This window comes from Benincasa hispida, chromosome 1 (genome assembly GCF_009727055.1).
Source record: "Benincasa hispida cultivar B227 chromosome 1, ASM972705v1, whole genome shotgun sequence".
Lineage (NCBI taxonomy): Eukaryota > Viridiplantae > Streptophyta > Magnoliopsida > Cucurbitales > Cucurbitaceae > Benincasa > Benincasa hispida.
Window position 1 is genome coordinate 43402488 of NC_052349.1, and position 14933 is coordinate 43417420.

Here is a 14933-nt window from a genome sequence, read left to right on the forward strand (position 1 = left end):
TATGGAAATTTTGAAAGATGAAGAGTAAAAAAAATAAAAAATAAAAAATAAAAAAAAGTGGGTGAAATTTTAATGTAGGCCATTGGATGCTGGTAAAAGGAAATTCTAAGGTTGGGATTAAAAGAAAAATATGAATATAAAAAATATTAAAAAAAAACCCCTCTAATAATAATAGCAGGCCACTCAATCCACTTTTTTTTTTTTTAGTTTTCATTTGACCGTGTGTATTATATATATAAAATTTATTTTCTTTTTAGATTCAAACAAAAATCAAAAGCACACCTTATATCCATCTCCATTGCTTCACATGTCATCTTTCAATTGGTCTACGATATGAAAAAATTTTCATTTCATCGACTCAAAAATTTTTATGTTAAGTTTGTTTCAATTATATTCTTTTCATTTGAGCTCTGATTTGAGTGATTGAAATTACATTGAAACGGTTGCTTCAAGCTCTACGTAATGAATGCTTTAAAACACTAAAATTGTTAGTGAATAAAAGGAGGTTTTTATCATCAAAAGATTAATTAATTAATTTGAGATCAAAGACCAAAAAGCCAATAAGGGGCACGCCCCTCAACTCGGCGAGATGAAGAATTATTCTAAAGCTACTCTAAAAATCTATCGGAACAACCCATTTCAACCATTCGTATAAACACATCATTATAGCTCTAAGAAAGATAAGTTGACTCTGCACTATAAAATTTCATTACAAACCTATCTTTGGACTTCTCCGATCTCGATTACAAGATTACTCTCTCGAAGCATAATATAACTCACACAATTGAGCTAATATACCAAGCTTAAAGTACTTCAAATTGAGATGATTTGAAACCAAAGGCATATGCTCCTTTTATAGTGCTTGGAGCCTGCGATTTCTTTGAACTTTTTCAATGTGAGATAACTGCATTTCTAGCCAACACTCAATAATCGGCACATTCTAGCAATCTAAAGCACAACTTTCATTAGTCAAAACACATTGTAAAATGCTTCAAGCCCAAATTCATATCGGGATTGAAAACATTTGATTCGACACCTAATAGCTTCAACAATCCCTTGCATCCCTTGTGATCTAGTAATGATGATGTTTTGTTCTCACTCACATGTTTCCTAGAAAAATTTTTTAATCATACTTTCCCATCTTTAAGATCGTCTCATTCCACTTTGATCCCGAGTCATTTATGTACTCTTTCTAATTCGAACATTACCCATACATTTATTGACCAAAAGGCATGAGATTTAAATGCTAACTCCCGCAACCACCCCACTCTTTAAACTATTTGCAAATAGAAGACTCTTAAAATTATTTCCAAAACTATAGTATTTAAAAAAATAATAATAATAACTAGATTTTTCATTAACGGATAAGATGCTTTGTATTTTTTCTTCCTTTATCCGTTTTAATTTTTTTAAATACTAAGAATAAAATAAATTTGTACCAAATTTTAATTGGTTGTATTTTTAAATTTACTAAAATCTTAATTCTATGAAGATAAATTACAATCCATCAGATTTAGTAATTTGTACAAGTATAATGACTTTTTCTATTTATTTATTTTCAATTTTTTAATCAATTTTACAGGAAAGAACCAAACAAAAAAAAAAAAAAAAATCATTTACGACTTCAAAAGTGCTCACATTTTTACTATTTTCTTCTCTTTGTTAAAAGAGCTTTAATTGAAAACACTTAACATTTGGTATACGTGGATAGTCTTCACTTTGAGAAGTAGTTTAAAACAAGTAGATAGTGTGAACAGATTGTAAAAAATATAGATAAATGTCGTCATAGTCATGAAGTATCAAAAATTGATCCCATCTTGAAACCGAGACGTGTTACGGGAAGATCGTGATTGATTAAAAGTTAAAACTAGGGTGAAAGAGAGACAAAAGACAAAACGTCAAAAGGTTAGGTGTGGAAGGAAGAAGTTTGGGGGAAAGCAAAGTCTATTATATAATGATTTAGTGTTATATAAATATTTATATACACATTCAAACAAACACAAAGTAAGAGAGACAAGAAGCAGTGGACATATAATAGAACATGGAAAATTAGGCTAGGACCAGCTTAAAAGCTGCTACCTATTCCAACCATTACTTTCTTTTTTATTTCTTTGTATTTTTTCCCTTCATGTAAATTAAATTAAAAGACCAAATTATATCAAATATTCACAAATTTTGTATTTTGTATAAAAGAATACTTGTCGGCTTTCAAAAGTTTCGATAATATTTTTAACTTTTTTTTAAAAAAAAATACAAAGATACTATTACTGTTAGTATTTGGTTTCGATAATATGTCAATTGCTACTAAATTAGACTCACTTTAGCTTGTATAATTTAATTAAATGTCATTAGTGGTTTCTAAGTTAAACAAACGAAAATTTAAGGTCTCATTGGGTAAAAATCTGGTTTTTGATTTTTGATTTTTTTTCATTTTTAAAAATTTAGCTTCTACACGCTACTTCCACTCCCAATTTTCGTTGTTTTGTTACTAATTTTATAGTAATATTTTCAAAAACTAAACTAAGTTTTGAAAGTTAGAAAAATAATCCAAAAATAATTTTTGTCTTTAAAATTTGACTAAAAAATTTAAATATTTTTGTAAACGAAGATGAAAACACATAATTAAAAAAGTTGACAAGAAATAAATACAAATTTCAAAATCATAAAATAAAAAATGAAAGTCTTGTTTGGTAATTATTTAAATTTTTAGTTTTTAGTATTTAAAAATTAAACTTGTAAATATTTCTTTCATCTCAATTTCTTATTTTGCGGTCTAGTTTCAACTAATATTTTTAGTTTTTATAATTTAGTTACGAATTCAACTTTATTTTAAAAGAAGAAATAGAACTAATTTTAAAAAAAAACCAAATGGTTAACAAATCGAGTAAAAACATTACTACAGTTAAAAAGAAAAAAAAATAGAAAAGGAATAAAAGTTTTTATTTTTTTTATTTTTTTTTAAATTTATGGAAGGATGGAATAAAATAGTTATTAATTGGGTTTGGGCGGTTTGGAAAAATGATGGGGCGGTCGACCTCCATGCACGCGGGGCTGTGCATTTCTGTGGTCGCATTTGCTGCCCAACCTTTTCTTTTTCCCTTTTAATTACAAGTTTTGTCATATCCCTTCTATTATAATCGTATCAATTTAAACATTTCATTATTTTTATTTACATATATTTATAAAAATTAATTATTTAAATTGATATATTTATGAAAGTTTAAGGTTTAAATTGATGCACATATAAAAGTTCAAGATTTAAATAAAATTTAGGGTTTAAATTGATACAATTCTTAATTTAGAGTTTAAATTGATACAATCTCTAAACGTTTAAGAGTATAAATTGATATTTGTTGTTTTTATTTTGATAAATTTTTTAAAATGTTAAATAGTTCAAACATTAAAAACTAATTAAGTATATAATGTTCGATCCTAATCCTTGCAATGGTTATTCTAAAAAGCATAGATATATAAGAATGAGCATAATTCAATTGTTATAATACTTGTATTATGAATCTCGATTTCTTCACTCCACATAATGTAAAAAAACAAAACAACTAGATACAAATTTGAAAATTCAAGGTTTTAATGGATAAAAAATTTGAAGTTTAAGAGAATCTCTTATATACTTTTTGAAATTCATAGACGTATTAAATATTTTTTAAAAGTTTATAGATCAAATAGACACAAATTTAAGGCCCCGTTTAATAACTATTTTATTTTTTTTTCCGAAAGTTAGCTTAAATTAAGTTAAATTTTGAAAACTAAAAATAGTAGCTTTCAAAAAGTTATTTTGAAATAATAAATATAATATTATATTCTCAACACTATTTCAAAACCCCCATTTGCTACCATATTTACTTTTACTATTTTACATTCATCATTTTTTTAGTACAGTATTTACTATTTCCTTCTCAAACTAAAATATTTTACACCTCAAACACATACTATTATAATCCAACTAAAATAATTTATACCTCAAACACAAACTATTATAACCCATTTATAATAATTTAAGACTATAATAATCCATTCATTACTCTCTTAAAAGTTCAACAACTATAGAAAAATTAAAAAAATTCATGATCTGAAATATTTTAAGAGTTCAGAGATCCTATTATCAAATGAATTTTAAGTTTTAAAAATATTATAAAAATATTGGATGAGAAATTGAGAATCCAGTTTGTAACCTAAAAATGACGTAAGCAATACACAAAAATGATGTAATATCATCTAAGGGAGAATTTTGTAGGATGATATAGAACTGTATTTGGTGGGAATAAATAAAAGTTGAATTTTTTTCTCACAATCTTTGACCCAATTCCACACCAAACAAAATCCCCACTTCTTCTCCCTTCATTTCACTTCACTTTCCAAGTCATATCCATCAATATATATATATATATTATATATAATATTATATATATAATAATATATATATATAATATATATATATATATATATATATATATCTCCCCCCTTTTGCTTTGGAAAAGAGTTATCAATCTCTCTTTTTCTTTTTGGTGTAATGTTAAAACAAAAATTTGTGGATTAAAAAAATTCTCCAATTTCCACTACTCATATATTATAGCTTTCATCCACACATCCTCTCTTATGGTTACATTTGAGGGGCTTTCTTCTTACATTAATATTGCCCACCACTTCAAATCTCCTCAAGTGCTCTTCTTTTAGGACTTCTCTATGATCTCCACCTATCATACTAAAAAGAGGATAACATAAGTTGTTGCTTTTCTATATTGTGTATGTTAGACTTGTTATAGTATTTGGATGATGTTAGAGTTTCAACATTCAATTTTTACGATTACAAATTTATGCGGTGTGATTATGATAATAGCCACTGATGTTTAGAAGTGTTAATTTCCGAAATTTTTTTCATAATTAAGGTGCTAAATTGGTTATTATAGTATGTAGGTTATAATTAGTCTGTATTTGGTGTGCAAACTATTTTAGTTTGAGTTTTAATAGTTTTTTTTTTAGGTATAGACTATTTTAGTTTGAATAGAAAATTTTAGATACTATAGCAAAGAGGAAGAAGGCTAAGTAGAAAATGGTAAACATTGTAACAAAGAGATATTTCAAATAGTACTACGTAGATAATTGTTGGAAATATTAGATACTATAACAAAGAGGAAGAGAGAAGATCATAAGTAGAAAATAGTAAGCATTGTAACAAAAAAAAACATTTCAAATATTACAACCGTAAATAATTGTAAGTTATAAATAGTTGTAAACATCATTATTATATTTTTAGTGCCAAATATGTGTGGACTAATATTAATAATAGTCTACTCCACTAACTTTAAGTTTGGGGGAGCCAAACAGCCACTAAATGTTCTTTTAACGTGTACACTAAAGTTTTTGGGTTTAGTGAAGACTTATTGTCGTATCAAAAACCATGATTAGTTCATGTGCTCAACAAGTTCTATTACAATATATGTTTCTTTCCTCATTAATATCGATAGTCACAATCGAACTTGTTGGATGTTGATTAGTATGATGCTGATTCAACTTTCAGATAGATCTCGTGTAAAATTTCGAACTCTCAACGATTCGAGAGTAAGAGTTGAACATTTTCAAAGAATTTTAGATATTTATCCATTAAGAACCCATGGATTTAACCAACAAAGAAGAAATATTTTTTTCTTGGTAAATGCAAAGCACTCAGAAACCTTATCTTGTGCAACCACTCAAACTGAATACACATATGTACTTCTTCTACATTCTTCTTATAACTTTTTTGTAAAGCATAGCATTTTGGAGGATATCTGTGATCAGGTCCTCTCTAAAATCAACATAAAAGGTGAAGACAATAAGTTTTGGAGGATATCCCAAGTAATCCAATTGGTCAATTTGCTCAACAAGTGGACGAATCCCGGCCCGACACATGTCCATTTCCATTTTACACCATGTATTGGTAATGGGTCTCCTATCTCCTTTTCAAATTTTATTGTGTATTATATCAATTGGCCACTGCCAACTCTCCATTTCTGTCCTAATGATGCTTCCTCAAACACATTTGGGAATTAAATAATGTGTACTTTTTAAGGGCTTTCCTTTTTCTAATTATGTATTTGATTGAATCAAATAAATCTTGAAAAAAATATTATTCCTTTTTTTGGGGATGAAATGATTGATTTTTTAGGAAGTTGGGAAAATAAAAAAAAAAGGAAGGCAAAAAGTATAGCCTATATTGTTAGGTAATGCTAACATAAAAAATTTCATCATCCTCTTTTCTTTTCTTTTCTTTTCTTTCCTACTCTCTATTTAGAAAGGGTAGGTTTGCACTTTATGATAGAATGAATATAAGAAGATAATATTATTAACGGAATGATTTAAGGAAATTGTTCGTTCAACATTTTTTATGTAACATATAATTCGATTCGTTCATATGAATTTATTTTTCATATTAGCTTATATTAACACATTTTATATAGAAATTTAAGACTCTCATAGTTATACTTTTGATTTTTTTTTATTATTGTTAATATATTATCTCCTCTTTAAGTATTTATAAATGTTGTTCAATTCTTTTTAAATACTTCCATGACTATATAATCAAGATCAAAGGGGAAAAAAAGTCATTTGACTTGTTTAATTATTATTGTGACTGAGATTTTAAATTTTTGTGGATCAAAATGAATTTCCAAAAAAGTTTAAGAATTGAAAAAAAAAAAAAGATAAACAAAAGATAAAATTCACCAATCAAAAGATTCAAAACTATATTTAATCCCAAGCCTTTTAAAAGGTAATATAATATAAGATGCCTTAATCTTCTTTCCTTTACATCATCATGCCTAACATTCATAAAGTCCACTTAAGTTTCATTGAGAAAGAGAGAATCACATTATAGAATGTAAAAGTCATTGCAATTTAAATGTGTATGATAATTTAGTTTATATATTATTTAGATCATTATTATTTTTACTAAAATTGAAATAAAAAATAATCAGGTTAAGTTTAAAGATGTCCTTCAAATATTAATTAAATTTTGAAAATGATCGATATAAAAACAAAACATAGTTTTAATAACTTAGACTTAGAGATGTCCACGGGTGCGATATGGTCAAAATGACTCTCATTATCTCCACTCTCATTTATTTCCCATCTTATAAAATTTTCTATTTAATTTTGTGGGAGTTGTGATGGGTTTTCTATAGGGATCGAGTTCCCTACAAAGAATTTTTTCATATTTTTATTTTTTCTAAAAAAATATTAAAAAAATTTAATTAAATATTAAATTTCTCATTGATTCTTTTATATGACTCATTAAACATGGACAATTTTAATTAAAATATTAAAATTTTCACTAGTTCTTATATGATTTATTCCACATTGACAATTTGAATTGAAAAAAAAAATTACTCAAATTTTCTAGTAGAAGAAAATAATTATCAACCAAATTATTCATATATATAATCTTAATTTAAATGTTCAATTGAAATAAATTTATTATCTTAGTCATCAAACAATAAGATTTTGAAATTTTTATATATAATAACATAACAATAATTATTATAATAAAAAAGCAAACAAAGTAGGGATGGGAACGAAACGGAGGAGGGAACATGGAATACATTTCTCGAACATCTATATTTAGACTTTATTTGATAATCATTTGATTTTTTTAAATTATGTTTGTTTTCTCCCCAATTTATTTACCGTAATTTTCATCTTTCCATAGAAATATTTTTCAATTTATTGTCACATTTCAAAAACGAAAACTTTTTTTAATTGGCTTGAATTTTAAAAGTAGATTATGAAACAAAGAATCTCATAATTAAAATCCCTATTCAAATATAATTCTACCCATAGATTATGAAGAATGTTTTTATTTCTTGCCCTCCTACTTTTATCTGAAAACTCCCAAATAATAATAGTAATAGAATATGTTGATTTTTTTAAGTACAATAAGGACAAGGAATTTGAAATACAAATCTTTTTAGTGTCTAAAAAAACAGATTTATATGCCAATTGGTGATATGTGATCTTAATCCAAGAGAAAATGACAATTGAATTAATAATATTATTTACATTAATACCAGCACTTATTTTCAAGTTCATTGGTAACTGTCCTGAACACGTTTTGTTGATTTGGGCTTGTTTGGGGCTTTGGGCTTTTCTAAATAAATGGGCCTTATCCTTTATTACTAGGAAAACTGGAAAAGAGATATACCGATCAGGTTGAAAGTATTAGTAAAAATAATACAATATACAAAATATATAAATATGGCAAAATTTAGATAGTCTATCCGTGATAGATCATATTACTGGTAAGAGTCTATCAGTGATACCAGTTTATCACTGGTAGACTTTGCTATATTTGTAATTTTTTTTAAGAATATTGTTATATACTCGATTATTATTCCTAAAAATGTTATACATTGTAATAACCCTTAGAAAAATAACAAAAAAGGACTAAGGCCGGTTTGGGATTGCTTTTTTTAATTTACATGAGAATTTTAACCACCTAAGTTGTTTGGTAAAACTAACTCATTTATTAATCTATCCAAGAATCACTTTTAAATTTGTTCTAATGTGCTAAAGCTATTCGAGTGAGCTTTTAGATTTTAACTTTTCTAAAAACTTGATATGTTCCTTACCTATCTCAATGTCATTCTATTAATTTATTTTCTTACATTAAATTCCAAATTTTAATTGATTCAATTTCTTATAACAATAATCAAAAAAATATTTTATACAAAAAATAGATTAAACAAAGTTAGTTACCGTTCAAATCATATATATTTTTAAATAATTATATTATGATAAAGTATAAATTAAATACGAATATAAAACATAATTTACTTTTTTTATATAACTAAATTACACAAATTTAATATTAATTTACTAAATATCATGACAAGTTAAAATTAAATTTTACCAAACACTATTTTACTTCTTCTAGTTGATTTTTCTAAAAACACCGACTATTGGTAATTATTTTAAAACCTACATCAATCCCGAACTAAGAATAAATAATTATATTATTATGCCTGGCGGTAATTTTTTAATGGGCCTACTAGATGGATGACTCAACTTTTGGAGAACAAAATGAGTTTTGTCCCACTTTTTGAAAAAATAAAGTTTTTTTTACCATTTGTTGACGTCAAATTCTAGTGAAATTATCAAAAAGAAACTTCATGCATGCAGAATGGACTTGCTCGCTCTCTTGCTCTCTCACTTATGCACTCTCGCTCCTTTACTCTCATTTTAGGCTTTGAGAATATGTCTTTTCATCAATTTTTTTTTTTTTTTTTTTTGAAGGGGAGAGTAAATAAATTTTCTTTATGTATCTACACTATAAGTATATATAAATATTCACAATCATCTCCAACCACTAAATCGATATTCAAGATTCTATTAACATGTCTATTGTCTTACATTTCGTCGATATTCTTACAATAAAATAATTAAAATATGCATATCAATATCGAACGAGCTTTCAAGTACATTAAAACATCGGCATGTCGATATGATTGTTTATAAATTTTAATTTAAGGGGAGGGCAAAGGAGAGGGTGTAGGAGAAGAAGAAGAAGGAAAAGAAGTGAATAAAGTTGAAAAGAGTTTATTAGCCATGACAGCATTAGCAGCATCAGAAGGATGGAAGGCATCCCAAAACACATACTCACTTCTGTTCTTGCATAGTTTTGAGTTTGGCAAACAAAGCCCTCCAATACTTGTGTCCACATTGCAACAAGAAGTATTTGAAACTTTGAAACCTGAAAATTTTTACACAATTTTTTAACTTCTTTCTTTTTGGGTATTGTCATGAATCGATAAATAAAGATAAGCAGAAAAAAGCGTAAACAGTAGAGAACCGATATAAAAATTTATGATTCACTGATAGTGTTTTAGCTACTTCTACGAACATGGAGAGGACAGTTTATTATGAGAGAATAATTTGGATTATAGATTAGAGGCACCTCTAGGGCTAAAGAATTTTATATAATACACTTCTCTAAATTCTACGGTTAAAATTGTAAATAACGTAAATATAACAAAAACATTAGATAATATATTCAAAACATTCCCTCATGTTTTTTTCGTCTTTTTAGAACAAAATGCACATAAACTAGTTAGTTTAAAATACTAGTAACCTCTTGTTATTATCATGCCGTTTGAACTTTTATACTTATTTCATTTTAATCTTTAAACTTTCAAATATTACATTTCAGTCATCCCTTTCCTTCAGTTTTCAAAAACAATTTAGTTAGCATGTTCTATTTGAACTCATTAATTAATTTTCTTTTTTTTTTGTCGTTAATTTATTTTTAATCTTTAATTTAATTTGTTCTATATAAATTCAACCTCCTCGTCATTCTAAATGAACATAACACCCACTAAATATCATTTTTCTTTACTTAAGTAACATTATATGAAGAAAAAATCGAACGATAAGGACTAAAACGATTATTTACCGTAAACCGAGGGGTTGTTGATGAGGTCAAGAACAAGAGGGTAGGTATCTGCAAAGAGGAGATGTGAATTTGGAAGTTTTTTGTTGAGAGTTGTTGTGAGGATTTGGACTTTGGAGTTGAAGTGTTGAACCCATTGGTTCACTCTCTTTAGGCATTGCCCTTTTCTTGATTTCACTCTTTGTGAAGGAATGCACCCCAATGGCCCTAGCCCATGTACCACCATTTTTCTTGCACCCAATTGGTAAAGCCTCTACAATATAATAATCAAACAATCCCAAATTCATTACAACACACTCAACTTTAAAATTCCAAATACACTCCCTATATCTATCAAATTTTTGGGATGGCCCATTATCAAGATCATGTATTTGCCCATCAAAATTTGTTTCAAGAAAAAGGTTGTTTGATTAATATTTTTATTGTCCTAGTTTGAGTTTGATTTCAAATTTTGGTCTCTTATGTGTAATATGCAAAACTCGAACAATTGATTGTTGTGAAATGGATTATTACTTCCTTGAATGCAATTTCAGTATGACTTCGGTGTGGATCATTAATACCAGTTACTCCCAAATGTTATCCTTAATACTCGTGAGAGAATAATTTAAATTAAGGTACTCTTTGTTCATAACAATGGAAACTAACAGAGAAAAGGAGATTAGTAATATAATCCCAAGATTAGAGGCACTGGTTTTTGAAAAGAAGGAAAAAAAAAATGCTTCATATCTAGATTTAGAAACCGTTTCGAAATCTTGAGATATCCATTTTTCAAATTTAAAAACTAAAGTGCCCTAAAGAACTCTAGTATACACACTTTCCAACTTGTAATTTTTTTTCATGTAAGAGCTTGTAATGGGCCAAAGGCCCAAAAACTTATGTCATTTTCAACACTATGATTTTAAAAGTTTCTCAAAACATCCTTGCCTTGTTTACCTTTATATATATTTTTTTACTTCATTACTTGATCATTTAGTAGGTATTGAGGTTGTATTTATGTAAATAATAATAATAATAATAATTACTATTTATATAGCTACAATATTAAATTATGTTTATTCTTCTAATTTCCATTGAAAGAATAACACCATCACCCATACTTTAAGTTGTGGCTTTGAAAATCCCTTTTGTCCAAGCAACCAAAAAAGGTTGTTCTAAAAGATATATTCCTTAATTCACAAGAGGAAAAGAAACATATTCTACTTGTCACAGAAAATTCTAAGGAAACTTTATATTTTATGTTTTGAAGATTCTCAAGATAACTTTATGTTTTATGGAAATAGATTTATTTCTTTTTTTTATAATAATTTGAAGAAATTATTTTGAGTAAAAAGGAAAAAAAAATTATCATACTATGTCATATAGGTCTCTGAACTTTTTTAAAAAAATTAATAGTCCTTTGAGTAATTTTTACCGTAAGTTGTTGTTCGAATGTAGAAAGCAAGAGGTCCAAGAATTCCTCATGGGTGTATTGTTGCCCATCCGCCAAAAATGGCTGCAAGAAATTGTTCACATAATCATTGCTACCTACAATTACAAACAACACCAAATATATCATATCAACTTGGAGACCATATTAAGTCACTATCAAATTCAAAAGGTTGTACCGATGATTCACAAAGTTAAAAAAGAAATGAAATTGATTTTGAAGGAATAAAAGTATGTTTCAAAGTAATTTTGAACATAACAAAGTGATTTCAACTATTTTTAAAACTCATATCCTTAGTTTGGGAAGAAATGACGTAACACGAAATTCGAACAAACGTCCAATTCTAAACTCATGACCAAATCTAAACGATGAAATTTTAATTATATCAATACTCTTAACGTACCAATTCCAATGAAATACATGGCTTCATTGCAATGTTTATTAGTAGCCTCTTCCCCAAGTTTATTTTCTATCACCTTCTTAGTTTGGTTAAAGCTCTGGATTTGATCGTCAAACGACAGTCTTTGAATCTGAAAAAAGTTTGTCAATTTCTATAAGTAAGCCAATTTGCATAATTCTTGTGAGTCTAATTTTTATTTGTTATATTTTAATTTAATTTCACTTTGGTCTCTAAATCTCAAAATGTTACATTTTTTTTTTCATTTTGATATTTTTCATTTGGTCTATAAAGTTAAGTATTTCAAATTTTTACTCCTTGTTTGGTTTTATAAAGTCAAATTTTAAAATCAATTTTAATAGAGGTGAAAAACTAGTGAAAAATAAATTAACTGGTTGTTTTCAAATAAAAAAATTAAACAAACTTATTTATAAATATAACAAAATGTTAATGGGATAAATTTCTATCACTTGCGATCTTCACTGATAAACAGTGATATTTTGTTATATTTGAAAATATTTTCAATATTTTTATCATTTAAAACAATTACCCTAAATTAATTATAATACTTTTAAATTAATTAACAAATATTAATAATAATAACCGAAAGTGTGATTATTTATTGAAATCTAGAAATCAAAAGTTAAAAAATAAGAATAAAAAATAAAAATAAAGTAAAAAACCTCAATAGTAAAAAATGTAACTTTTTTAACCCTCGGGACCAAATGAAAATAAAACTCAAAATTTGGAGGTAAAAAATACAACATGTTCAAATCTAAGAACCAAATAAAAACTAAATGACACAAAACCAAGAGACCAAAATGGTTTTTATTTTTTGCATTTTTTATGGTTAAAATACCATTTCGATCCCAAATAATTTTTAAATGTCCAATTTAGTCTAGTACTCTTAATAAATCTTATATTTAGTTTAATTTATTGTTAATTTGTAAAATATATATATATATATATATAGTATTTAAGCATTTTCCCTAAAAATTTTGAAAATATATTCACATATTTTATTTCGTTGCATGAAAATTATTATAATTATTTTTTGAAAAAAAAAATTATTACGAGTATTTAACACATTTCAAGAAAAAAATACTTTGAGGAACCAAACTAAAATTTTATTGAAAAAAAAAAAAAACTAAAACTAGACGTTTGAAAATATATGGACTAAAATTTAATAAACTCGAGAGAGTATGTTAATTTTTATCACTTTTAAACTTAAATTTAAAATTTCACATCATAACTATTTTAAATTAATTAATAGACATCGATGTGGTAAAATTGTAACATTTTGAAACTCAAAAACTAAATTGAAACTAAAATTAAATGAAACTTACGAACTAAATAGAAACTAGATCCAAAATCTAAGGATCAAAACGTTAACTTTTTCTTAAAAATTTATTGAAAATATAAACTAAATTACGTATTCATAAAAACTAAAATTAAACAACCTCCCAATAAGAACCAACGTGACATATATATATATATATACATTAAAGCAAATTTTAATTCTATGTTTGGATTTGAGAAATGTGTAATATTCTTACGAAGTAGAGTCCAGTGTCATTGAGAATTCCTGCTCCACCGGAAGCATAATTGACGCCTTGTACGAGTTTATCCTCATCCTTTGCAACTGATAAGTATGCAGGTGGTGAAGCAATTCCCAGCTTTGAAGCTACCAAACCAATCAATCTCCAAATCAATTAATAATACTCGACGGTTCACGTTGAAAAAATTAGAGTACACCTCTTGTTACCAATTAATTTTGAGATAACACGCTATATTATCTAATATAGTATCAGAATCCATAAAACTCAAACATACGACATTCGTCGAAAAAAAAAAGTAAGATGTGACATAACTAGAATGGTGAATCCAAAGAAAGACGACCTTGAAGAGCATTCTTTTTTTCGTAATTAAAACAATATAATAAAGATATAAAGACACGTACGTGACATGTTACCCTAGCCAATAACTTACATATTATATCTCCAATGGTTCTTCCATTAGTGAATCTTCCAGTTGCTTGACCACCATTATAATCAACTCCATACCAAGGATAATCAGATCTTGCTAGTGAATTCAAAAAATTGTTGTTTCCAACCTCAGTTAAAGAATCTCCAAACACATATGTGACCAATTGAGATGTTGCTTCACATGGTTTAAATCCAATCAACAACATCACAACAACAATAACAATAATTGAACCAAAGCCATGGATTGTTATTGATTTCATCCCCATTTTGATCCCTTTTTTGGTGGTGGATTTGGAGGCTTAGTTAGCCTTTATATAACATAGATTTATTTATTTGTTTGTTTGTTTATAATTCTCAAATTTGGCATCTAATTTTTTTTAGTCATGCCCAATTCTTCAAGAAATCATTAGTTAGGTGCTTCATTTCATACCCATTTTAAGTGACCCAAGGAAATTTTTGGTTGAAATAGTGGGTCAATTTTTCTTTTAAGTTTAACTTAATGTTTCTTCCTTGAAGTTGGTCAGCTGACATATCAAATGTTAGTTTTGTTAGGTTTTTTTTCTTTTTTTTTTCCAAATTAATTCCTTCTATAGTAACTATGTTTTATACCGCTAATATAATATGCTTTGTTACAACTTACTATATGTATTATTTGAGAGTATTTTTAAATATAATAACACATGTCTA

At 26.7% G+C, this 14933-nt stretch overlaps 1 protein-coding gene across 1 annotated transcript; it reads right to left on the bottom strand.

Annotated features, from left to right (window-relative positions):
- Positions 1-9465: 9465 nt before the first annotated feature.
- LOC120077490 (GDSL esterase/lipase At5g37690) lies at positions 9466-14512 on the bottom strand. The gene is made up of 6 exons (XM_039031395.1): positions 14251-14512; positions 13818-13945; positions 12268-12394; positions 11850-11962; positions 10442-10691; positions 9466-9742 (listed from the first exon to the last, which is right to left on the bottom strand). The coding sequence occupies exons 1-6, from the start codon at positions 14510-14512 to the stop codon at positions 9516-9518; spliced, it is 1107 nt and encodes a 368-aa protein (XP_038887323.1). The 3' UTR covers positions 9466-9515.
- Between the last annotated feature and the right edge of the window lie 421 nt (positions 14513-14933).